This window comes from Rhinolophus hipposideros (genome assembly GCF_964194185.1).
Source record: "Rhinolophus hipposideros genome assembly, chromosome: 22".
In the NCBI taxonomy this organism is placed as follows: Eukaryota; Metazoa; Chordata; class Mammalia; order Chiroptera; family Rhinolophidae; genus Rhinolophus; species Rhinolophus hipposideros.
This window is the reverse complement of record NC_138068.1, coordinates 22,724,924-22,751,012: the sequence shown is the minus strand read 5'-3', so window position 1 is coordinate 22,751,012 and position 26,089 is coordinate 22,724,924. Positions and strand designations below refer to the sequence as shown.

The following is a 26,089-nucleotide window of genomic DNA, read 5'->3' as shown; positions in this document are numbered from 1 at the left end:
CCCACGTTGCACTTCATCTTGTCATTTTGTCCCATCCGATCTGATGATGCTGTTTGATCATTTGGTTCAGGGAGTATCCACCGGGTCACTCCACTGTAAAGAAAATTTCTTCCTTTTATAATTAATAAGTAATCTGTGGGGTAACACTTTAAGACTGTGTGAATATCCTGTTCTTCAACAACCTTCCTCCCAACAATTTTAGCATCCACTGATGATCCTTGCTTCCGATTTTCAGAACTATTTAAGCATGTGATAGTGTGTGCAAGTGTTTAGGTATATGTGTGTGAGCATATGAGAAAAAAATGAAATAGCTGAAATCCATTCACAGTGACCAAATGTAGTAACAAGTGAAAAAGGGTGTGGGGAGGCCTGCCTCTTTCTTTGGAACAAATATTTTTTGTAATTTAACGACTCCAGGCTCTAAACAGCCTCCATTCTTGACCTCAGCTCAGATCTCCTCTGGGAAAGCAGCCTAATACAGGAGGCTTTAAAAGATAAAGCGTCGAGCACCCACCCTCAGACTATCTTATCCCTATCTCTGGAGAATATCAAGACAGGTTGGCTTCAAGCCAGAAACCCAACTCTTGATAGGAACTTTCTGAGCTTGGGTCAACCGCTCAGTTCCCTGGGTCATATTCACAATCTCCCACTCTGGAGTGTAAAGGGAGATGGCCAGATATGCCCTAGGCCAAACTAAATCAAGTGCTCAGCCTAGCATGAAGCAGGAGTGTCTCTGATTTCCAACTGTGTGCTCTCAGATGAGGAGGCTCAGAGCCATGAGGTCTGGTTGCTGGGCAAATCTTGTGGCCTAAATTATTGATGGCTGAATTCATCAAGCACACTACCTTCACCCATCCACTCAGGTCATGTCCAGCAAATTGAAAAACAGAGCCTGAAACTGTACACCATATACCCAGAACTAAGCTACTCTGTTCCAAACTCCTTAGCCTTCTTTGTGACTGGAATGTTAGAAAGAGCAGAGGCTTTGGAGTCTTACAGACCTGAGTTCAAGTCTCTCCTCTCCCACTGCTGACTGTGTAACCTGGGCTGACTAGTTCACCTCTGTGAGGCTTAATTTCCTCATCTGTAAAATGGTACCAATCACACCTTACTAGTGTTATTTGGATCAAAGAAAACACACAAACAGTTGTTAGTACAGTGCCTGGAATGTACTAGGCGAACAACTCTATTATTCAAACTTTTATAGTCTGGCTCCTTGCCTTTGTCTCCCCTCACAATGAACTCCATGCTTTAGCCCCACGTCACCACCTGCCAAGCTTGAAAAGGGCCATGTGATTTTACACCATCTGTGCCGTTTATCAGCTTATTGCCTCTCAGCTCTAAATCCACTCTTTTCATCAACTCTGTGATAATGGAGCTAAGCTTTGTAAACTTTTCCCTTGCCAACTGACATATGTTAAGCTTTGTCAGTAACATATACTAGAGGGACAATAGAGGAGAATGGATCTTCCCTTCCTCGTTCTAGATTGATTCACTTCCTGGGTTCCTGGAGAACATGCTTTCTTCTCCACTGCTTGGCTCAAACTTTCTCCAGTGCTAGATGCCTGCAGGGTGCAGCTTTCTCCAGTTTGTTTGCTACATACTTCATCCAGCTCTTAACTGGGGCAGCAGTAGCACACCCAGGAGCCCCAGACACTGTGGGCCTGCACCCACGTCCAGGTCACTCCTACCCTCACCATCTCCTCACCCCTGGACACACATACACTGGGAGCCCCCCAGCGCTGGTAATCTACAGAACCAGCCACCTAACATTCGTCCTCAGGAACTGGATGGAACCCCCTGGCCCCAGCCATATACACAAGTGCACTAGATTCATAGAGAAGGAGGTCTCTCTTAATTATTTATCGCCATTAATAGGCTATGTAACATACATAACATCCTGTAAACTAACTAACATCCTATAAACTTTATATTTTATTTTTTTATTTCTTTTGTTCATTTTATTTATTGTCTTCCCAACACCGCCCCATGCCACCAAACTAAAAATGCAAGCTTCATGAGGGCGCGAATGGACTTTGGCTTGTATTGTTCCCCTCTATGTCCCCAGAGCCTAGGACAGTGCCTGTCATACAATGGTATACTCCAACATTAAACACCTAAGAAGTGAAGATTAAACATTGGAGGAAAGCATGCATGCGTAAACAAATTCTTAGTTATTAGGATGAGGCTCTGTGGGACAGCCTGGGATTGAGGCGTTCGACTGGGACTGGGGAATGGGATCCTCGGGTTTGCCTCGGGATGGATGTCCACCGCAGTGGTCCAGGGTTCCTTTCCGCACCGCTCGCTAGCCAGTTGCTTAGCAACCGGACGCCCGGCCCTCCGCCACCGTTAGAGGGCGCGCGGGCGGGGAGACGTGAACGCGCACGCGTGCGCGGCACGGGCCGGTGAGGGAGGCACGTCACTTCCTGTTTCCTTAGGGGAACGTGGCTTTCCCTGCAGCGGCCGTCATCCCGTCTGCGTCTCCGCTGCAGCGGCCGGAACTGGAGTCGGAACCCGAGGGCAGCCTCGCCATGGACTCGGCCCTCAAGGACCCGCATAATGGCAGCGCCGAGGCGGGCGGCCCGGCCAACGGCACGACGCGGCCGCCTTCCACGCCCGAGGGCATCGCGCTGGCCTACGGCAGCCTCCTGCTCATGGCGCTGCTGCCCATCTTCTTCGGCGCCCTGCGCTCGGTGCGCTGCACCCGCGGCAAGGTAGGGGCGGTGGCGAACCCCGCGCTGTCCTTCTCTCACGCGGGACGCGGCTGACACGGACCCGCCTCCCCTAGACGGCGCAGACTTCCCCTCCTCTCCCTGGCGCCGACCCTTCCCGGCCCTGATCACCTCCGCTTCCCCACCGCAGGCCCGCATCCCGGGGCTGCGACCCGCGAACCGGGTGCCGACGCCCTCCTCGAATAGGAGCTGGTTTCTGCCCCCACTCGCACCTTGACACGTTCCTCTCTCTGTACATCGTGCTGAGACCAGTCAGCCCACGCCCACGTGGCGATTCGGGCACTAATTGTTCCGAGCGTACCGGACCCACCCGGCCCAGCGGCCCCCTTTGCTCTGGCTGCCCGTCCCATCTAGGACAGTCATGCCCCGTCGCGGGCTCTGGGTTAACCCCATCCTGTACCCCACGGGGCCCTGGTCCTGGGAACCACCGAATGGTACATCTCGTGTCGTCCCTCCCTTAGGAACCCGGCCCCACACCATCCCCTGGCAGAGTCTAGCATCCAGGCCCATCCCTAGACTCTGACATGTGTCCAACTGGAATCTGTGCTCTGTAGTCTGCTCCCCCAGAACCCCCAGATCAGCGCCATTGCCCCTGCTTCCAAAAGATTAACGGAAGAATATAGCCCCAGCTCAGCCCCCAGTTTTTTTGCATCGCTTTCTGGAACCAATTCCCCTCAGCCAGCCCCCTCAGAGCCTAGCACCGTGGTGCCTCCCTTTTTCACCAGGCATTGACCCCTCATTTTGCTGGTTTCCTCTCCCTGACAACCAGCCAACCTTCTCCTACCTGTCCTAGCCTGAGCCCAGACCCTGTTCCAATCCCTAACCCGGTTCCCACCCCAGAACTTGACCCTGCCTCAAAGTAGCCTTTCTCCTTATACCCCCCAAGACAGTCCCTCCATCAAATTGGGCCCACCTGCTGAAACTGAGCTGCTCTTGGCCTCCCTGCTGAAACTGGGCCAGACCGCATCCCTGGCCTTCCTCAATGTCTGTCCCATTGGGTATGGAAGAGAACCCCAGCACCTTCCACCTCCCTATTTCCTCCCCCCACCCTTCTTCCCTATATTAAGCCCTCTCTAGCCCATTGTACTAATGGCTTCTCACTTCCTGGTACCCAGTCCCCTCCTCCTGATCTGCAGCTCCCTGCTGCTCCTCCCTAACCCAAACCTGAAGTTGAACCTAAGCGGAAGCTCTTACCCAGAGGGCAGGCCCACAAAGCAGCTGCCACTTTTGAAACTGCTCAAGCCTGGGTTTTGAAACATTGCCCAACTTGAGTAGGGGTGGAGGCCTGCCACCTTCCTTCAGAGTCAACTGTTGACTGGTCAGACGCAGAGGGGAGCAGTCAGGAAGGGCTTAGGTGGCCCCCTTTACCTTTCTGCTTTGCCTGTTTTTAAGCAGAGTTCAGGTGGCCTTCAACCTCCCTACCGTACCTTTCAGGCAGACACTTGGTACAGGGAGAATATCTGAAATAGACCAGGACAAAGGAGGTGACAGGCACCACGTCAAACTGCTGGGCAGTTTGATCTGAGGAGCTTCCAAAACTGTTTGAGTAATTACTGGCACCTTTGGCATATGAATCACTAATCTTTGAGAAAACACCTTCCAGGCAAACAAAATTTCCTGAACCTCCACTGTCCTCTAGGGTGTGGGGATGCTGCAGAGATGAGTGTGTCAGAGCCCTGTCACCAGGGAGTTTAAGTGTCTGGATGAAGGAGAAGTAACTCCCTCCTAATACAGGTGATTGGAATACAGGTAATGCTCGGGGTTTAGAGAAAAAATCTGAGCATCCCTGGGGCAGGGCAGGGCGGCTTTGTGCCAAAGGTGGGCTTGAGCCTTGCTGTGGAAGACATTCTAGGCAGAGGTGCAAGGCAGTTCAGGAGATAGTGTGGCTGGAGCAGAGGGTCTGGATGGAAGAGAACTTTAGATCCATCGTAGCCTCTAAATACCTCCCACTAGCATCTCCTGGGGGCAGCAGGGGTTGGAAGACTGCATGAAATTGCAAACAGCCTGATCCTTATGCTCCTACCACTAGGATATTCTAAAGCTTACGAAGGCTTCATTCATTCTCTTTGATTCTTCCAGCAACCAAGTGTGGCAGGCGGAGCCCATTTTATTATCCCCATTGTACAGAGAAACAAACTGAGAGTCAAAGAAATTACTTCTCAAGCTCACTCTGCCAATTAGGGATAGAACCAGGTGTCACTAGTCCTAGTCCAGGGCACTCACCTTGATACACAGGTTCCTCTAAAGACCCACACAAGTGGCATTTTGGCCCAGGAAAAGGACAGGACAAATGACTTCCTTCTTCTACCCTGAGTCATGCTTTCCTGGTCATTTGGCAATGAAAGAGAAAAGTCAGTGGGGGGGTCCCAGGAGTTTTTATTTCCCACCAAAGCCAGCTGAGAGAGAGCATGTGAGGACAGAATTCTCCCTGGGGCCAACTTACCCCTAACTGGCAGGGCAAATTGTGAAATGATAGGGAGAAGAAGGTGGAGTGTCCAGGAGTGTGTTGGGAGAAACAGCCATGGGAGGAGCAATCTTAGAGGGTGCTCAGCGCTGTCAGAGACCTGCGTTCCCAGAAGGGAGCAAATCCCAGCCCCAGCGATAGCTGCACATCAGATTGAAGAGTCCCTCAATCAAGTGGACTGGGCTTCTGCTCTGTGCCAGGCCCTGAGCTGGGTACCAGGAGTGCCAGGACAAAGAAGGCCAAGCCCTGCTTTCACATAGCTGGGTCACCAAGGAGAAACAGATGTGTGAGTCTCTGACTCAACTGAATGCTGATGTGCCCCCTAGAGGAGGCAGCAGTTGTCTTTGTATAGGGGAGTGAGAGTTTAGCAGGCAGAACAGGAAGAGGGAGGCCTGGGACCACAAGGTGTGTTCTGGGAGGCAGTGAGTAGTGTGACCAGAGCCCTGTACAGGGGCTTGCATGGGGCGGACAAGATGCTCATGGAGGGGCTTTCTGAGGTACAGAGTCCTGAAGGCAACAGTAACAGTTAATCTTCCTAGTTTCAAAATTGTTACACACTTGCACTTGTTAAAAAAAAATTCAAGCAATGCAGCAGTATTTTAAAGCAAAAGCGTCCTCAGTACCACTCCTTGGAAATAACCCAGTTAGCTGTTCAGTGAGTAACCTCCCAGAACTTCTGCTGTGTGTATACGAACATTGTGTGTGTACCTGTACGTATACCCATATGTAAAATTTATTTTTATGTAAATAGAATTTTATAGCACATGATGCTCTACAACTTGATTTTTTTTTTCCTGTTAACAGTGTCTTGGTCATTTTCCCATGTCAGTACCTGTGGGCCCACCAATTGTTCTATGGCAGGGAGGGTGGGTTTCACATGCCCAAGGTATAGAATTCCAGAGGAACAAGGGTGCACAGTGACTCTTCCAACCCCACTGCCCAGGTTCCCTCCGCAGTGGCAGCCCTGCTACCTGTTTCTTAGATAACCAGCCAAGAGATTCTGTGCCTTTACAGATAAACAGATATGCTTACAGATATGCTTTTCCCCAGTTTTGCTATATAACTATTATGTTTTGTTGTATACGCGTATACACTCTTTTTTGCACCTTGCTTTTTTTCACCACACACATGTTGGAGGTAAATATGTCAGCACCTGTGGAGTGGTTGTGTTCTTTACCAACCGTATGACGTCCCACCTGGACCGCGCAGTGTATTGAGAGCCCTGGTCCTCAAAATGGGATCCCTGCCCCAACGAATCGGCATCACCAGGTACTGGTGAGAGACGCACATTCCGAGAGAAACTCCAGGTGGGCCCAGCAGTCTGTTTTCACATGCCCGCCTGGTGACTGATATATGCTCACATGTGAGAACCTCTCACTTAAGAGTCCCCCGCTGGTCATTTAGGTTGTGTCAGGCTTTTGCTGTTGCTGAAATTAAGCTCCCTGTACATTTGTTATTTCACACTTGTCTGTGTATTTGTAGAATAGATTCCTTGAAGTTGATTTTCTGGGTCAAAGGCTATGTGAGTGTTTTAACTTTACCAAGTTATCCACCATAAAGGTTGTGTCAGTTTACGCTCCCACCAGCAGTGACCTCGATTCCTGTGTAATGGCCGCTTAGTAGTCCACCTTCCGGAGGTTTTTGAGCAGGTATGTGATACAATCAGGTCTAGGCTTCAGAAAGCACTCCTGGCAGAGCGGTGGTAGGCAGGAGGAAGAAAGGAAAGAGGCTGGCTGGTTGGGTGAAGACTGCAGTGGGAGGTGGAGGTGGGGGCAAAGGATTGGGGTGCTGGGTTCAGAAAATGCTTAGGAAGCAGAATTGGGGCGAGGTGAATGAGTGAAAGGGTGGTAAGGAAAGGGGAGCCTGGCGTCTCCAGCTGGAGTGACAGAGTAACAGAATGGTCCATGAATTCCAGAGCGTTTCTAGGGCATGGCCTGGAAGCAGTACTCCCAGAGCTCGAGGAGAGCCTAAGCCTCGAAGCCAGGCATCTGTCTTCCTTCACCGCTTTTGCTTCCGCCCTGATAACTGAACATTTAGAATATCACTGGAAGCTAAATTGATTTCTGCTATTTGTGTCAGCTTCTCCCCCCCAAAACTCTCTAATTATGTTGTGTGTTTCAGGAGCTACTGCATTTGCATAGGAGCGTCTGTTTGGAAAAAAAAAATCCAAATTGAATTAGTAGAGAATCCTAACAACATTTAGTGTTTTTGTAACTACGAAGGTTAACTGTTCTGTTGCCATCAGGAGTCTGTTCCTCAGAAAGGTCTCAGGCTCCCCTGGTATCTTGCCACAACTTTCCAGCAGAAACTTCCAGATAGGAAAGGTAGAGGGCATCTAGGAAGTAATAGCCAAGAGTTTGGGCCTCACCAGATGGCTTCAGTGTGAATCCTGGCTCTACTACTGCCAGCTATGTGACCTTACAGCACTTTACTTCACCTCGCTGAGCCTCAGTTTCCTCATCTATAAAACAGAGTTATTAAAAGTACCTGCTTTGTAGGGTTTTTGTGAGGATGAAATCAGGTAAAGCACCTAGAACAGTACTTGGCCCCTAGAAAGCTCTCAGTAAATGTTATCCTTATTACTGTTAATTGTCAGTCAGATTTCAAGTCTCCCATTCTGACTCAACATTACAGCGTGGGATATTTATAACAATCACCCACGGAGGAGACCTGATTCCTCTGTATGGTGGAGCAGCTGTCCACCCTTGGTTTGTCATCAAATTATATTAAACCCCTTCCTGCCCAGGTTACTGGGCTGAAGTGAAAGGCATACGTGGAAATGAGCCCTAACCCTGGTTTGTAGGTGAAGCCAGAGTTCCCTGTATACTTTCACACCAGTGCGCTTGGCCTTTAAGATCTTGCTTAAGTGGCATCTGCTCTAGCCACCTCTGACACTCCCCTGCTTCCCTACAGAAGTGGTGTCCTGTCTGTTTTCTCGTGATTCCCTTGTTCATAATACAAATCATTGCTACAGCTTGAGAGACATACTCAAGGCACAGCACTAAGTACTTGGGGTGCAAAAACCATAGACTCCTGACACTCATTACAGCTGAGAAAATTGAGGCTCCGAGAGAGAATAGCTCCCAAGGTGCTAGAGTTAGAAAGAAGCAGAGCTGGGTGGCAGCCTGGCCTTGCTGACATCAGAGCCCTCCCAGCCGTTTGGCGCTCGAGCTGGGTACTGCACCAGCACACATGTCTTATTTTGTCTCGTGTCACACTGGATTGCGATATTCTAGCTACATGTCAAGGTCTTGGCCTACCTGCCTGTGAACTCTTTGAGGTCAGGAGCTAGTCTGTGTGTGCACATGCACATATGCACCCGCTCTCCCGCCGCTGCTACCCAGGAAGCATTGAATTTGCCGAGGTACCCAGAGGGGGTGAGAAACTTACCCACGCCCCTCAGCACACTGCTGCCAAAAGCAGAAACCAATGGCTGGGAGAGAAGAGGGAAGGAAAATAACCCTGCCTCGCAGTGTCAGTGTTGGTCACCCACCTCATCGCCACCTCCCAGCAGAGCTGCCGGAGGGTGACTCACAGAGCTGGCTCTGGGAGCTCCAGAGGGGAGTGTCTGCCCGCCAGCCCTGTGGCCGGGCCCTCTCCGCGCTGCTTATGTGGGGTTTGGTGAAGGGCCTCCCGATAATCGCAGCTCCTCATACTGTCACAGCACTGCAGTTTGTCGGGCTCTTTCACAGCTCCTCTCCTTTGGTTAAGCCTCTTGGCGCGTTGAGAGGTAAATAAAGCTAGAAGTGGTCATCTGTTTGACAGAGGAGTAAATGATTTGTCTCAGTCACCCCATAGCCCGTAAAAGAGCAGTGAATACCTTAGCTATATTTTATATGCATCATTTTGTACATGTATGAATTATACCTGTAGAAAAAATTCCCAGAAGCGGTATTGCTTAGTGAAAGGGTGTGTGCATTTGTGACCTGAACTGATCTCGCCAGCGCGCCATCAAGGCTGATAAGCAAGCAAGGCCGATAACCGTCCTGCCAGCAGTGGGGTCGTCGGCACCTGTTTCCCCTCAGCCTCCCGAACTCAGTATGTTATCAAACATGGATTCTTGTCCTTCTGACGAAAAATGGAATCTCAGTGTACAAGATTCCAGTGTACGAAAAATGGAATCTCTTATTAAGGATGAGAAGGAGCATTGTTCCTGTGGTTATGAGCCATTTGTCGTTCCTGTTTTGTGAATCGTTGTATCTTGGGTTATGTGCAACTTACGATTTGATGCACCTACCAAGCTGCCCTCCCCGAAAGGCTGGACCAGGTTTTACCCAAACCGATGGCATTTAAACATCCCAGTACCCCACCTCTCCATCTCCTAGAGATCGTTCATGGGCTCGCTGCTCTAGGCCCTGTCTCCTTCCCTTTCTGCAGCCTTCCCTGCTGCGGTACCAGGGCGTGCGTCCCTGTGTCAAAATCTACCTCTCCAATTGTCACCCCAATAAACTTTAAAAAACAAAAAAAGACTACCTCTCCAGGCAACTGCCCCGCCCCCCAGCATGTTCTTTCCTGTTGGTTTTTAAGAGGCAGCTGTGAGCCAAAATACTAATGAGACACTGCAGCTGACCATGATGCCTTCTCCCAGGGATGCTGGTGCCTTGTTCGCAGGATGGACAGGATGGTGGAATCTCGGGCGCTGCAATGAGCCTATGGCTCTTGTGGAGAGAACTTCCCTTTGGCAGGAGCAGAAGTCTCATCTGACATTTCAGTAGCTGTAATATAAAACAGAATTAGACACATAGACGGCAGTGAGAATTGCAGTTGGGACGTGGGCTTATCCCAGTGGGGAAATCGGGCAAAGCTTCACTGCAGTGATGATTGCTGGGTTCTTGAGGACTGAGGATTTTGCCTAGCGGGGGGCATGGAGAGCATCATGGTCCTGAAGCTTTTCACTTCGTGTTTTTAATATAAACTCAAATCAGACTTACGCTACTCGTGATGGGTTTTCATTAGAAAGTCTTTTGGTGTGAAGTCTATGAAGCTGTTTAATCCCTGTGGTACACTGTTATTCCATTTCCAATTTTTTCCATTTTTATAATACTGAAATTATTTTGATTGCATTCCATTCTTTTTCATGTAAATATTTATCCTCTGTCAGCTCTTTACCCAGATCACATTCTTGCCAACTATAACATCTGCCATTGTAAATTTAATCGTGGCTTTCACTCTTACCAGATTCAATTTTCCCAAATTTCTTAAGTGTTGTCAAGATTTGCTTTTCTTTGTGGTTCGGTCTTCCCATGTGTGGGTTCAGCCATTGTCAGTTTTGTTTGTCGTTTAGTTCCACTCAATATTCATTACCTGCTGGATAAAAGATGAATCATATTTTCCTGTTAGCTAATCCATAATAAAGTTGGAAATAGTTCTCATGAGTTCTAGAACTCTGTTGTCACCAGTTCCCAGAGTTTGTTCTTTCAGTTATTACATACTGTGTGCCTGCCTCTGCCATAGCTCTTCTCCCAGATATACCACCTGTGCACAGGGTCCCCCCTGGACTGTCCCGATTGGGGTCCAGATCTCCTCAAAGGCAAAAGAGCGGGAGCAGAGCATCTTGCCCCAGGGTGGTTGGACAGCACCCCTATCAGAGGGAGCAACATTAACGAAGCCTCAAGTCGGCAAAATATGGGAACCCTGAGGCACCTAAATGAACCAGGGCAGAGAGGGGGAAGGCAGTGAAGGGGTATTCGGACACCAAATTCTCACCAGTGTCCAACCCTTAGAGGCCAGAAGCACACTCCTGCTCAGTTGGCACCTTTCTTCTCGCCTCCAGAACGCTTCGGACATGCCCGAGACCATCACCAGCCGAGACGCTGCCCGGTTCCCCATCATCGCCAGCTGCACGCTCTTAGGGCTCTACCTCTTTTTCAAAGTAAGTCCTTTGCCACCTGTCATGTCATTTGGTTCCAGTAACTTTATTTTATTTTGTTTCCATTTTTCCCATCACAGGAGACATGCCTGTTCATTTATGGAAAATAAAGAGCAGGAAAAAAAATCAGAATAATTCACCCTAGACCCACTACCCAAGGACAACCACTATTGGTGTTTGGAACTCTGTCCCACCAGTCTTTACTTCATGGAGCTTTTCTCCATGGAGCTTTTTGTTTTGTTTTCATAATACCCATTTGGTTTCATTGTACTGTTTATGTTGGGATGGGTCTAGCTGATGTCTCAGACATACCTCCGCCATACTAATTGCTTTTTTTTTTTTTTAATTTATCGAGGTTTATTTTCCCAATAAAAGTTACACAGGCTCAGTGTTGAAAACCTGGAAAACACAGAAAAGTAAAAAGGGAAAAACAGCAGTCATCCAAAACCCCACTACCAGAGACAGTCACAGATTCCCCTTGGAGGTGTGTCCTTCCACTGTTTCTTCCCGTGCATGGTTTTGCCGTAGCTGTGACCACGTGCTGTGTTCAGTTTTGTAGCTGCTTTTTTCACTTCACATTAATAACATCATAAGCATTTTCTCATGTTACTGCAAACTCTCCTTAAACTTTTTAAAAAATATAACATGTACTATTTTCTAATTATAAAGGTAATATATGCCGAAAACTTAAAGGGAGGGGAAATATCAAGAGAGGGACAAATGCACAGAGCTAATCCCTACGAACATTTTGGCATATCTCCTTTCAGGCTTCTAATAGGCATATTTTTAACATTATTATTATTATAATAAGAGTGTTGTGGGGGTTTTTTTAATAGTACATCACAAGTGCTTTTTTCCTGGTCATTGAAAATTCCTCAAGGACAACCTTTAATTTACTTTTTAAAAATACCACGTACAGGGTAAAATTTTTTTAATCTAAGAGAAGGTACAAATGAGCCATAATCCTCTCCCCAGTATAGTTTCTTGTGAATCTTTCTTCTATGCCTAGATCTACATTTATGTTAAATTTTAAAAATAAATACATGTCCCAAACATACCGATTCTTACCATGGAGATATTTTTGTATCAACACAGTCAAATCTACCTCATTCTTTTTTAACAGCTGCTCATGGTTCTGCTTTGCAGATGTTCCCCGAGGGGTATTTAGTGCTGGGGCATCAGAGCAGTGCTGCCGGGAACGTCTTCATGCACATATCTTGGCATGGGCACATATTTTCAAGTATATCTGCAGTGGGATTACCAGGTCAAACAGCATCTCCGCTTGTAATCGGGACAGATAGTGCCACGTTCCTCCAAAGAGACTACCAGTTTGTATCCCCTCTAACTAACCGTCACGAGCGTGCTGGCTTCCCTGTACTCTCACCTGCATTGCATAGCATCCAGATTCGTGATTTTTACCAGCCTGCCAGTGAGTCAAAAACGTAATTGCTAACGCCTGCAATTGTTTCCTGTTTCATTGCTCCCTCCTTGTTGGATCAGAACTACTCTTTTTAATGGTTTTCAGGATATCCTCTCAAGCAGAGACACCACGTCCCCCACTTTAAACAGAAAAAAAATCATTCTGATTTTCACTTTTATAAATTAAGCAATTTATAATAACAAATAACATTAGGTATTCACTGATTTTTTTTTTCCTGGACCTCGGGTGAAGAGTAGAATTTATCAGATGCTTTCGCGTCGTGACACACCATCATCAGCCCACGTCAGGCCCCCTCCTTATATTCCCCCCTCTACCCCGGATGCCCAGCTCCATTTCCTACCACCATTTCCCTCTCTGCCAGAGGCACCTGCTCTAATGATTTGATTTATGTGTCTCCTTGTAAAATCTATGGTGTTGGTGTATCTGTGGGTATTGAGTGAAAGTCTAGTTTCCATAAATAGAATTGTGCGATACATCTCCCTCTGTTTCCTTTTCCTTTCCCCTGTACTTTTGAAATCTTTCTGTCATTTTATGTGCATCTAGCCCACCGCCTCTGACTTGGCTTTTAGCAGACGTTTCTCAAGTTTCTGCTGTGCTGAGTGCCAGGAACACACACCCAGATCCTTTCCTCAAGACCCTCTAACACTTTTAGTATTTAGGATTTTTTCCTTAGGCTAGATTCCGCAGAAAGGAATCCTGGCAGCAGAGGGTACGCACATTTTTACTGAAGGCACTGGGTGCCTGTTGCTCAATTTGTCCTCTCCTGGCAGGTAAGCACATCCTGCCATTTGCCAAACGGCACAGCATACCCCTGTCCCATGTTGACATTTCTTCTGAAGGCAGTTGCGTGGACAACACAGCCACCAGATTCCTCCCAAACTCCAGACTGACAACTGGTTAGTTGGTTTGCTTAACAGAGACTGTCACTCAGCCCCTTTCCTCCTCTCCTCCTGAGGGGCAGCACTGGAGTATATAACATTTCTCAAAATCATAAAATTTACTTTATCCTACCGCATCTAAAACTGATTGCTTTAAGGCAGCTTTTAAAAGTTAAACTTTCTAGCAGCCCAAACTCCAGACTGACAACTGGTTAGTTGGTTTGCTTAACAGAGACTGTCACTCAGCCCCTTTCCTCCTCTCCTCCTGAGGGGCAGCACTGGAGTATATAACATTTCTCAAAATCATAAAATTTACTTTATCCTACCGCATCTAAAACTGATTGCTTTAAGGCAGCTTTTAAAAGTTAAACTTTCTAGCAGCCAGGGCACAAAGAAAGTGAGACTTGGCACGCAATTCCTAGCCCACACAGTCAAGCAGGCCAGAAGCTGAAAGGTGCAGCCAGAGAGAAATGTTTCCTGAAGGCCCACGTTGAAAGAACACTATGTGAGCGGTACACCACATGATCTTTAGGAAACATGATCTTAAGGAAACATGATCTTAAGGAAAGACCTGTGTTCACAGGTCTTTCATTGCAGCATTCACATTAGAGACCACTGATTTTGCTCATCCATTCACTCATTCTATTGACATTTATTGCCTGCTATGCACCAGACCCTCTGCTGGATGCTGGGGAAACCAGAGCGAGCAAAACCCATCCTCAAGGAGCTTCCTGTTAAGTGGTGGAGACAGATACTCATTAAATAATCACATAAGTGAATGTGGAGTTACAGTCCTAGGAAGTGCAATGAAGGTCTGTAGCGCCAGGAAAGCAAAGTATCAGCCTGGAGTAAACCCCTGCTCCTGCCGAGGCCCCCCATCTTAGACAGCAGCACCCCCATCCACCTCGCTACACAGCGAAAAACCCCGGGACTCATCCTGCTCCCTGTTGCTCCTCAGCCCTCAGAGCCCCTGCTTCTTTCTCCAGCTCCAGGACCGACACGGGATCGGACCACTGATCATCACATCCCTCCCTCCCCGCCCAGGGCACCACCCTTCCTCCTTTGGATTATGCAGTGTCCCCCTCACTGGACTCTGCTCCCGCTTTTACCCCATAGACTCTGTCTTCCACCTGGCAGCAGAGGGATCCTCCCAGGCCATCACGTCACAGCCCTGCCCTCAGCCCTCCAAATCCCTCCTTTTCACCCAAATGAGTCGAAAGCCATTTCACAGTGCTGCAGCATGTCTCCCGCCTGCCTTCCCAGCCTCAGCTCCTGACACTCCCTCAGCTCCAGGCGCAGGCCCTTACTATTCCCTGCACATAGAAGCATGTGCCTACCTCAGGGCCCTTGCACTCGCCCTTCCTTCTGCCTCAAATGTTCTTCCCCCAAATATCCTCACAGCTGCTCCCTTCATTAAGGATTCTACTCCTAAATGAAGTGAATGGCATCCTGTTGGGGGCTTTCCCTGGCCACCTGTCTAATTAGCAGCTCTTCCCGCTTCTCTCTCCATCTCCTTGTGCTGCTTTGCTTTTCTTCTTGGCTCCCATCACCACCTAACAATATATTGCATATTCATATCTTTGGAGATTCTTTCTCCCTCATTGCCACATGCCCTCAATGAGGGCAGGAACTTACCTGCCTTATTCCTTGCTGTGTCCCTAATGGTTGGCACGACGTCCTACATGTCGTAGGCAGTCAGTAAACATGAGCTGAATTAACGATGGCATAATCATGTCAAGGAAAGCTGGTCTGAGCTGAGAGCAAACAAAGGATGAGTCGGGTTGGCCTATGTGAAGAGAGGAGAGCATCCAAGCAGCAGACAGCATGAGTTCAGACTGCCCTGGGTGGGAATGTGACACCAACAGGACTACAGAGAGGCCAATGTGGCCGCAGCATGTAGCCGAGAAGTGGCATGGCGTGCGCCGTGGCTGAGGAGGTCTGCAGCGGCCATCATGAGGGCCCGAGAGGCCACAGTGAGGATATGGGCCTCAAGCCGTGAGAACAGGCAGGCTGCTGAGAGGCATTCATTAAGCAGGGGAGCGACATGATCAGACGGGCCCTTGTGGAGAGTGCCCTGTGTCCCCGTGGCCCACACAGCAGCACATGGCCTCCTAGGCAGAGACCATTCGCAGTGACAGATTAAGATGATGCGGCCAACATGGAGCCACGTGGCAGAGCCTTCCCAAGTCCACAGTTAACACGTGACGGCCGCTTTGGAGCACTGTGAGACAGAATGCTCCTTGGTTTCAGTGAACACCATAAGGCCAAGAAGCAGCGGTCAGGGCCGGCGGTCAGTACTTGCTGCCATCACCATGGGAGGAATTGTCCAGAAGAGCCTTAAGTGGAGTGGGGCACAGATGACTTGTAACCAGCATGCCTGGGACCGTGGTGGGCTGTGAGGGGCTCCATAGAGCAGGAGGAGGAAACTTGAGAGTGTGTCCTGAGGTTCAAACGGTGCCCTTGGGACTCTGAACTTCAGGCTCCCCTCCTCCACAATTCCCATGCAGGATACTGGGCACAAACATAGTATTGTCTGTCTCCAGGTAACAAAGCCACCGAGGTCAAACCCTTGGACAGACTCCTTTGGGAGGTGCATCTGGCAGCCCGAGGTTCCTCTTTTTTCCCCCCAGAGCCACAGAAACTGGAAGGCCCCTAGTGCTCTCAGAGATTCTTTCTGACACTGTTTCCCAACTGCAGAGGGGTACAACCAACTTCCAGAAGAGAAGCCAGGACTCTGGTTTCCTTGCAGCCACCAGCAACCCTGACTTCCTGTTTCTCTTTGTATTTCTGCCTCAGATATTCTCCCAGGAGTACATCAACCTCTTGCTGTCCATGTATTTCTTCGTGCTGGGAATCCTGGCCCTGTCCCACACCATCAGGTCAGAAGGCATCTCTGCAGCCTTTGAAGCAGCTTTCGCAGGAGCCAGTACAGGGTCTTGGATGAGAGCATGACCTTTGGCACCATTCAGAGCCAGGTTTGAATCCTGGCTGTAAAACCCAAAGGAATCCTCCCCTGTGCATGCTATAGGTTACCTAGGAGAAGGACTGTAACCTCTCTGGGCCACAGTTTCCTTACAGGGACTGATGAGAGTATTCAGTGAGCCCTCTAAGAGTATCCCCGATTGTTGGGAAAGTAGTATCTGGGGACGGTAATGTCGTGTTACTTGTTGCAGTACTGAGCTGAGTAACACCAGAGCTTCGTATCAGGTAGTGTAGCCTGTGGCACCAAACACTCAGCGAGGCGCCTCCCACGTGATCTTATTCCAGAAAGAGAGAGGGGCAGTTAGTGAGAAGATAGGAGTGCAGGCTCTGGAATTTGACTATCTGACTTTGAATCCAGACTCTGCCACTTAATAGCCCTGTGACTTTGGGCAAGTTACTTAATCTCTCTGGCCTCAATTTCCTCACCTGCATGTAGAGGAAAATACTGGTACCTTCCTCATGGATCATGTGGAAAGCTTTTAGCACAGTAGCTGGCACTTAATGTGCTCAGGAACTGCTAATTGTTGCCATTATTATTATTATTATTATTATTATTATTATTATTACTGTGTTAACCTGCCAGATAACCTTATATGGTTAGCCTTTGCTTTTAATCGTATGTTACATTCTGAAACTGAAGCTCGGAAGGGTTAAGAAATTTGCTAGGATCACACAGCTGATAAGCAGCAGAGCCAAGATTCAAATCCAGGTCTGAGTGGCCCCAGAGCTCATTTTCTTCCCAGTGCCACCTGCTCAGATTGCCACATGCTTGTGTCACTTCAGTGGGGATGAAGGACCTAGACCAGTGATCCTCAGGTGGGGCTGCTGTTGGCGTTTTGAACATGCCAGTTCTCTGTGCATTGTAAACATTTGGCACCCTTAGCCCTCTTACCAAATGGGACTTGTGCCCCCAGCTCTTCCCCCCAGCTTGTGGCTACAAAAGCGTCCCCATCGGTTTCCATCTGGCCCCGTAAGGTGGTACAGCCTCAGGCTAAGAACACTGAGAGACTATGAGGTGGCCAGCAGACCAGAAAGTTCCCAGAAGGAAGGAACACAACTTGAACTCAGCTTGGAAGGGTAGGAAACCTGGGAGCGGTGCGAAGGAGGGTGAGGCCAGGCCAGGAGCTGGAAGGTCTGTGCAATAAGAGCACAGTCAGGATCTTCCCAGAGCAGTTAGAGAGAAAGCTAGAGACATAGAGCAGGGTCTGCTCACAAAGGCATTGAATGCCAAGGTGAGTTTGGCTTCATTGCTCTAGGCACACCGCAGGACAGCCCGGTAGTCAGGAGTGTGACCTCAAGAGGCAGACAGCCCTGGTACTAACACCTGGCTCTGCCGACTCCATAATTTGTGTAAACTACTCAAGCTCTCCGAGCTCCATTCCGTCACCTATAAGATGGAAACACTCCAAGTACCTCCTGGTAGGGACATGGGACTGATCCAGTGAGCCACATCTCTTACTCACCTGGAGCACAGTGCCAAGTGCACTGTAAGTGAGGTCACAGCCTGAAGTCACAGCTGGGACTTGAACTCTGGTCTTTTGATTGAGTTCAGTGTTGTTCAACTACACCTACCTACACACACAAAATCTTGGTCTAGCCACCTTGGGAGAATTCTAGTCCAGCCCCAAACCCCAAAAACTGATGGCCCCTAGAACCTTAGTGACTAGGACCTAGCAAGACAGGGGCAGAGCCAGTCACCCTTCCTCAAAGGGACAGACCTCTCCCTCCCTAATGGGATGGGGTGGGGACAGTCACTGCCAGGCACTGGGGACCCTCCTTTCCCATCCTGATTAGGATCCTCCCAATTCTCAGACATTACACCCCAGCATCTGCAAAAGGTTTGAGACACCCCCTTGCCCCCCAGCCCTCCCCACACCCAACCACCATCACAGAGTGAGAGAACCCAATTTATTTTGAAAGCCACTATTAGGACAGGTGCTGAGGAATAGATTATTTCACTTTATCTCAACAACCCTGCAAGAGAGCTCTCCATCCAACTGCCCAAGCAGAATATTTGGAACCTGTATCATTTTGACAAGTTCCTTTTTCTCCTGTAGAAAAATAACTGAGGAACATTGCCCCAAATTTGTCATGGATTAGCCAAGAAACAATTATCCATGTCTTTTAACGAATTCATAAGTTTTACTGATAGAAATTATCAACGGAAAATAGAACCAAGAGCAGCTAAAAGTGCACATGGTAAAATTTGTGAGTAACTAAAAATTATCAGAAGAATCACTTTCTTGGTAAAATTCAGAGCACAAAATTTGACCTGGGAAGATTAGATCTTATAAAAATAATCGGTAGCCATGGACAGAAGAGCTGCTCAACATCCAGGATCACCGCTAGCCTCTGAAAAATACGATATGGACTAAAAACTGGGATGAGGGAAATCGTGATTATAAAATTTACATGGAAAAGAACTGAATTGACTGTAGAGGGAAAGGGAGGGCATAATTTAATCAGGCTATTTAGAAAGTTGGTCCAAGAATTACATTTATTTTTCTTCTTCAATCAAATTGAGTTTTTAAAAATATTTTCTCAAAAGTCTACAGTGTTAGAATTTTGGTGAGCTGTTTATATCCACAAATTTAGAGTCAGCCCTTCCTCAGGATCCAGCAAGGTTTGAAGGTTTGAGACAGGGAAACAGGCTCAGAGGGGTCATATGACCATCAGCATTCATAGCTGGTAGGAGTAAAAAGTAAGGTTTTGAGCCCGGGCCTTTCAGACTCCACGGCCAATAGTTTTTCTAGTTTTGGCAAAAGTGAAAGGGAAGAGAGAGCTAAAGACCGTGGGCCGGCAGCCCTCTCCGAGTGGGACTGCAGATTGACAGAGTAGAGGCCTGCTGGAAGGGGGTAAGGCCTGAACCCCAAGCCTCATCAGCCCCAGGCCTTGTGGGATTCCTTCACCGCCACCACCATCCCCCAGCCCACCTCAAGCCTCTTTGGGAAGAAACTGCAGTTTGGAGTGTTGGGGTAAGGCAGGGGCCGCAGCCTGCCTTTACATTGCAGTCACCAAGATTCGAGCCTGTGCCAGAATCCTTCCTGCCAAGAAACCACAGCCTCTTTTTATCACCTATTAGCTCACACCCCACCCAGCTGACCTTAAGAGGAAAAAAGACCCATAAGGCCAAAATCTGCCACTCTGGGAGGAGGAAGCAATGTCACCAGTGTCACTGACCCGTGCGTGCCTCCTACCCCCAGGAGAGAAAGGCAGCAGGATGTGGTTTGCTAGCAGGAAGTAATGACCTTTAGGTTTGACGTAAGCCATCAGGGGCCAGAAAGAATCTGCCTGCTCCAAAAGTTTGCATTCAGAGGCATTCAGCAAGCATTTGCCAGCTGCCTCCCAGCACCAGGCCTGGCATAGGTGGGATGAAGGTGATGAGACAGGAACCCTGCCCTTGAGGTCAGTCTCACACCTGCCAGGTTGCTCGACTCCTGTCCTGTTATCCAGCAACCCCTCTTTTCTTGGGATAACAAAGACATCAATCTAGAGATTTCCTACTTGAAGTTGAAACTGCAATTAAGCTTACCGAGTGCCAAGCATTCTTTAATCATCTTAATAAGACTATGAGAAAGATGTTGTTATGGTGTTACAAATGAGGAAACAGTTGCACAGATCAGTTAAGTCACTTTCCCAGGGTCACACAGCTAATAAGTGGCAAAACTGGGATTCAAACCCAGGACAGCAGGCTCCAAACTCCATGCTCTTAATTGCTGCACTCTGCTGGTTGAGAAGGCAAGCATCAACCTTCTAAGGAAGAGGGCAGACTGGAGTGAAGGGCTTAGCTCCTTAGGCCTTCTCTCTGCCTCTGCACATAGAGTCTGGCTTCAGACTCCCCCCGAAAGTTATTCAGCAAACTATCTGAAAGTAGCTTCCAGCCTTACCCATCCCAGCTTCTGACTTCCACCTCCTCAGAGCCTACTGTGGAAGCCCACTCCCAATTCCCATGTCTCTATTCACAAAGCCCTCTCTTCATTCATGCCACAGCCTTGCAGACTGGGAGGGATTGGCTAAAAAGTACGGAAACTGAGGCCCAGAGATGCTTCTTAACTCCACATCTTTCTCCAAGCCCCAGGGCCTTAGAAGGAGGGCTCCCTTTTTCCTGCTTTTACCACTATTCCCTGGGTACCTCTTGTCCTGCCTCCATTTACCCTCCAGTTGGGAACACCATTCTGGATTTGCTCACCTCATTAGTCATGTCAGTCTGATGTTGCCGAATGCTCTTGAGCTCGGGCTCTGGACAAGTTTCAGTGAAGGAAGCTCACAGTTCTTACACCCTTGCTGTGGGTTCAGTGCTAGACTAAACTCCCTGCTCCCTCTCCTGTCTTTGAGACAGGTGGTATTATTGTCCCCTCAGAGATCTGAGGAGACGAGCCACTGAAGTGGCTCGCTTAGGGTCGCACGGCTGGTATGTGGCAGAGCAGGCTTCAGGGCCACCCAAGCTTGTAGCCACCCCACATCCTGCCGCCCCCGGGACCAGGCTGGGCCAAGAGGCCTGTTAGGCTAATCTTGCTCTGAAGGTGATCCAGAAAAGAAAGTCTCTGTTCCCTGCCTGGGAGGAAGCAGAGTATGCTGGGTAACGAGAGTGCTTCCAGAGTGAGGCCAGGCCCGCCTGGAGTTACCATGAGGGTGCTCTGGCTCTAGGGGCTGTGATTCATCTGGCTGATCAAGTCCAACGAGTTTGTAAAAATACCATGCCTCACAAGTCACAGAGTGTGGTGACCATCAGGTCATCTGACTTTAATAGGTCTGGAAAGGAGTCCAAGAATGTGCGTTCTTGACAAGGGACTCGTATAGATAATGAATGGACCAGACTTTGGAATCCATTGCTCTCCTAAAAATCGTTCTACGTGAATGTCTGCCTCTGTTCTGTGTTTCTTGGCTGATCACCAAGAGGCAGTACAGAAGCACTAGGAGTCCAGAGCCTGAGGTTCGAGTCTCAGCTCAGATACTGACTCGCTGTGTGACCCTAGGCAGTGACTTACCTTTTGAGGGCTCTGTTTCCATATGTGTAAAATGGGCACAATAACACCTGCCTATTGGGACAGCTGTGAGGATGCTAGAGATCACAGCCGTGAATGGGGGTTTCGTGGGGTGCTGCTGGGGCTGTGGTTGCCAATCTGCTTTGTCTTTTTTCCAGCCCCTTCATGAATAAGGTTTTTCCAGCCAACTTCCCAAGTCGGCAGTATCAGCTGCTCTTCACACAGGGCTCCGGGGAGAACAAGGAAGGTCAGTGCTTCCCGCTTTCCCTGCCTGGAGTATCTTCCTCCTCTGGTCCTCCTTTATCTGCCCAATGTTGGGGCTTTCTGGTAGAGCAAGTGATGGAGAAAGTGGGTTCTGGGGTCACATTGCCTGGGTTCGTTCACATCCCAGCCCCGCCATTGCCTACACAGGGGACTCTGGGTGACCACCTCTACCTCTCTGAGCCTTGGGTGTTGTTGTTGTTGTTTCATCTGTGAAATGATGTTCTAGTACCTCCCTCGTAGGCATGCGGTAGGACTGCGAGTAGGTGATGAGTAGAAAGCATTCAGCACTCTGCCTGGCTTAGTAAGTACTCAGTAAAAGTTGGCTGTTATCGCTATTTTTATCATGCTATTTTCAGTACGATTACTTTCCCACCTAAGATTTGAAAAGGAGGCTCCATGGCTTTTTGAAAAATGAAAACTACAGGGAATGGGGAAAAGCCTGGGCATTGGGGATTAGTTAGGATATGAGTTCCAGTGCTGTAACAGGATTACCAGTGTCTTGACCAAGTGGAAGGTGTTTCTCATGTAAAAGTCTGAGCTTGTGGATGTCATGCTCTCTCGTACTAGAGCCTCGCTCATTCTGCCTCGTCCCTAAAGAGCAGTGATTCCTTTTTGCACCTCTGGTGCATCTGTACCCAGTCAATTATTGTGAAATTAAAAAGAAAAAAAGAAAAGCTAAGCTTGCACCACGGGTCTTCAGGGACCCAGGCTCCATCTGTCTTTTGCTCTGCGACACTCAGTGGCCCTTACGTCCAGGATGATGTACTGTCACTCCACAGTCCCACCAGGCCGGAGAGGCAGCTGTACCACGGCCCCATTTAGCTACAGGGGAAGCTGGAAACTGTGGCCCTGAGCTAGTTGGCCTCTGTCCAGACACAAATCATCAAGGTGCTGTTGCCACAGAGGAAAGAACAGAAACTAGGGCCAACCAGCAGTCTGCTACACTCTGGGATCTGAACGAAATGGCTGTGCTCTATGACCCTGGGCAAGCCCCACCACCTGCCTGGGCTTCCTTATTAGGAAACTTGAAAGTGACGGAGAATGGTTCTAATGCAAGGATGTCTACAACAGGGCCCTCCGTGGGACTCTCTCAGGGACTCCCTTGGGGGGCTTTTCTTCCAGGCCCCCGTCTCTTACCTTCTCCCTCCTCCTCTTCCTCCTCTGCTAGTGACATAGGGCTGCCAACAACCTCGATTCCTTTGGTGACAAAGTAGAAAGACTCCCAAAAGAACTGGGACCGTGTTAGAGACCTGGGCTCGGTGGTAGCTGGGATTGATTACGTACTGTGTGCCAGGCACTGTGCTGAGTGCTTCGTAAAGACCATCTCACTTGCTCCTCATAGCAGCCTGTCAGGGACATGCCATGGTCCCCATTTTACAGATGAGTCAACTGAAGCTCAGAGTGGGCACTGCCTCCCCCCAAGGTCACCCACCTACAAGTGCAGAGCCCATGCTTCCAGCACCACCGACCACCTCCCACTGATCCCACACCAGGCTTGTGTTCTGTCTGAGCCTCCATTCCCTCCTCTAGGAAAATGGAGGGGTTGGGGGTGGCTCCCATGAGCACTCCCGGCCTGTGCGCCTCTGACAGTGCCCACAGCCATGCCCTCCTCCGTCCAGGGGCTGCCAGGTGGGAGGGGCAGCCCCGCCCCGGGGAGTGGACTTACCCGGCCTCTCTGCCCAGAGATCATCAATTATGAGTTTGACACCAAGGACCTGGTGTGCCTGGGCCTGAGCAGCATTGTTGGCGTCTGGTACCTGCTAAGGAAGGTGAGTAGCCAGGGGATGGAACAGCGGGCAGAGGGGCGAGGGGAGCATGGGGGGGGTGAGGGGGGGCGTCGTAAGCTGGTCTCACTGCCACCTTCCCCCAGCACTGGATTGCCAATAACCTCTTCGGCCTGGCCTTCTCCCTTAATGGGGTGGAGCTCCTGCACCTGAATAACGTCAGTACCGGCTGCATCCTGCTGGGCGGCCTCTTCATCTATGATGTCTTCTGGGTGAGTCTCTTCCCGCTCCCATCTCTCGGGCCCAGTCAGCAGCCATCTGACCGAAGGCAGCAGCCGTGGCCGGGAAGTCAAGGCTCCAGAGCAGGTCCTTTCCGGGCTGAGCTGCCCTCATCTGTGGAACAGGAGAGAGTAGATTCCCCTCTCACTGAGAGCCCACCCTCTGCCCTGTGCCCTCTGCCACCCTCATCTCTTCCTCACAGTGGCCCAACAGGGGTGTTACTCGATCCCATGTCTCCCTAGCAAGCGAGCCAAGACTCAGACAGGTTCAGGCAGGGTGGTTAATGCTGGTGAATGGGCCCGGCCCGGCCCGGCCCGGGCACGGGCTGGGAGGCTGAGCTGCTGTTGACAGCACACTCCGGCCGCACCCGCCCTGGGCTGAGGGACCTGCCATGCTGATGCCGAGAGGCATGGCGGTCCGCCTAACTGCGCACCCTTTCCCCAGCCTCGGCAGCCTCTTTTCCCCTTAAGTGGGTGATACTGGAGGACTTTCTTGCGGGGTAGAACCCTCAATGAACAGGAAGCTGGCCAGGACCATCAGAGGCCCTTTTCCGACTCCTTTGAATTGCCCCTTTTTGTTGCCCAGAACTAGGAGCCCAGTGACGTGTCCATAGAACTGGTATTGGTGGCTACCTACTCTCAGCCTCACGTCTCTTCTGGAGCCCCTCCCTGCCCCCTGCCCCTGTCCCTGCAGATCTCAGGCAACAGCACATTGAGGAACCCGAAGGCCGCCATTCTGTCCCACCCAGCCCCCACCTCCCTCCAGACTCCTCATTTCTCCTTCTAGGTATTTGGCACCAACGTGATGGTGACAGTGGCCAGGTCCTTTGAGGCACCAATAAAATGTAAGTGACCACCCCGCGTGGGGAGCTTCTCTGCCCCCACCCCAGTGGCCCTTCCTCTCGTGGTCCCTGGTTTGGTCATACCTGTCCCTGAGCCCTCCCCCTCACACCGTGTCCTCATTGATTCATCTGGCTATGTTTGTGCACAGCGACCCTCTGTCCAGCCACTTGGTCACCGTGCACGGTGCTGTGGGGTGGGCTGGAATGGAAGCACGCACAGAGAGGGGTGGCAGGACACACAGGCACTTCAGAGAAAGAGAGCTGAAGCTCCCCTCGCTGGGTCCCTTGCGCGCCTAGCTGGCAGGCACTGTTTGTCCCGGGTCTCTCACACTGCCCTGCGCCTGCTCTTCAGTGTACCCATTGTTTATAAATATTAGGAAATCCAGCTACAAGCATCTTTAAACAATGTGGAGGTTTTGTTATCGCACCCTGCAGCAAGTCCGGCGATGGAGTGTCTCAGTGTTGGCTTAGTGACCCTCAGTGGAATTGCTAAGAGCTCGCGGCGTGACTTCGTTCCTCCCACCACCACCCCATTCTCAGCATGCCCCCCTGTCCCTAAGCTCATGTTGTCGTGGTTCCCGGGATGGCTGCCACCGCTCCCAGCTTTGACTCCTCACACAGCCATGTTCAGAGACAGAAAGCGGGAACTTTGTCACTCTTTCATCAGAGAGGGATGTTTTCCCCCAAATCCCTGCCGCCTCCCTTATATTTCACTGGCCAGAATTGGGTCACAGGCCCAAATCCAAACCAATGATCAGCAAGGGGGGTGGGGAAAGCATGATTCGCTCAGAGTTTAAGCCTTAGACTACTCAGAAGTCACCTTCTGGGATCACGAGACCCAGAGAGGAGGACAGAATCACCCGGGCATGACAACAAGGACAAAGGGGAGGACCCTGCTGGGGAGGCCTCAGCAGTGAGGGAGCTCCGTGGGAGGCAGTGGCTCAGCAGTGGGCGGGTGTGGGGAACTTGGCCTCGGAGAGTGGAGTAATAGCTGCCTCTCTCACAGTTAGTCTCCACTGCGGCAGGTCTTGTCCATGAGATAGGGGGGCTCGTGGCCGCACACTGCTCCTAAATGCTAGGATCCCCGCTCAGCGACCCCAGAGGAAAACTAGTTTCTCCCAGCTTTGGTGTGAATAAATATATGAGACCTGGCCTGGCCCGTGAGCCAGGCACTCCCGCCAGGGTGAGGGAGGATCAGTGTGGACAGGCCTGGGTCGCTGCCCTCCCCAGTGCCTGGGAGCACAGTATTTGAATTGGCAGCCCCCCAGAACCAAGGGTATCAAGTGAGGGTAGTTCTCCAGAGCAAGAGACCAGACGTTGGGTAAGCCAGATGCTGGGTGATCCCAGCCAAGATGTCAGGGAAAGCTTTCCTGGGTCATGAAGGAGGAATATGCATTGAGTGAGCGTGCGGGGGCAGTATGGACATTTGAAAGGGAGAGTACAGCTTCAGCAAAGAGCTAGAGGCAGGAAAATGCGTGGAGGGCCCTGGGAGCAGACACTCAGAGAGGGAGTGTGGCTGAGTTTAGGGGAGCAACAGGAAAGAGGCCAGATCCGGGGAAGCCAAGGATGTCATGCCACAGAGCGTGGACCCTGCCCAGGAGTGATGAGCCACTGGCAGGCTCTGAACACG

General features: G+C 50.0%; 1 protein-coding gene across 8 annotated transcripts in view; it reads left to right on the top strand.

The window, feature by feature from the left end:
- The first annotated feature begins 2,411 nt into the window (after positions 1 to 2,411).
- HM13 (histocompatibility minor 13) overlaps positions 2,412 to 26,089 on the top strand; it is a 37,653-nt gene continuing 13,975 nt past the window's right edge. For 3 of the 8 annotated variants that reach the window (XM_081033734.1, XM_081033731.1, XM_081033732.1), the window contains exons 1-8: positions 2,429 to 2,714; positions 10,970 to 11,068; positions 11,421 to 11,549; positions 16,181 to 16,263; positions 21,510 to 21,598; positions 23,299 to 23,384; positions 23,486 to 23,611; positions 24,405 to 24,462. In XM_081033734.1, the coding sequence (XP_080889860.1) occupies positions 2,532 to 2,714; positions 10,970 to 11,068; positions 11,421 to 11,549; positions 16,181 to 16,263; positions 21,510 to 21,598; positions 23,299 to 23,384; positions 23,486 to 23,611; positions 24,405 to 24,462 (853 nt within the window). In that variant the 5' untranslated portion in view covers positions 2,429 to 2,531. Of the gene's footprint in view, positions 2,715 to 10,969; positions 11,069 to 11,420; positions 11,550 to 16,180; positions 16,264 to 21,509; positions 21,599 to 23,298; positions 23,385 to 23,485; positions 23,612 to 24,404; positions 24,463 to 26,089 lie in introns of all 8 variants that reach the window. The other 5 variants (XR_013992273.1, XM_081033733.1, XM_081033735.1 and 2 more) reach the window with 3 other exon arrangements.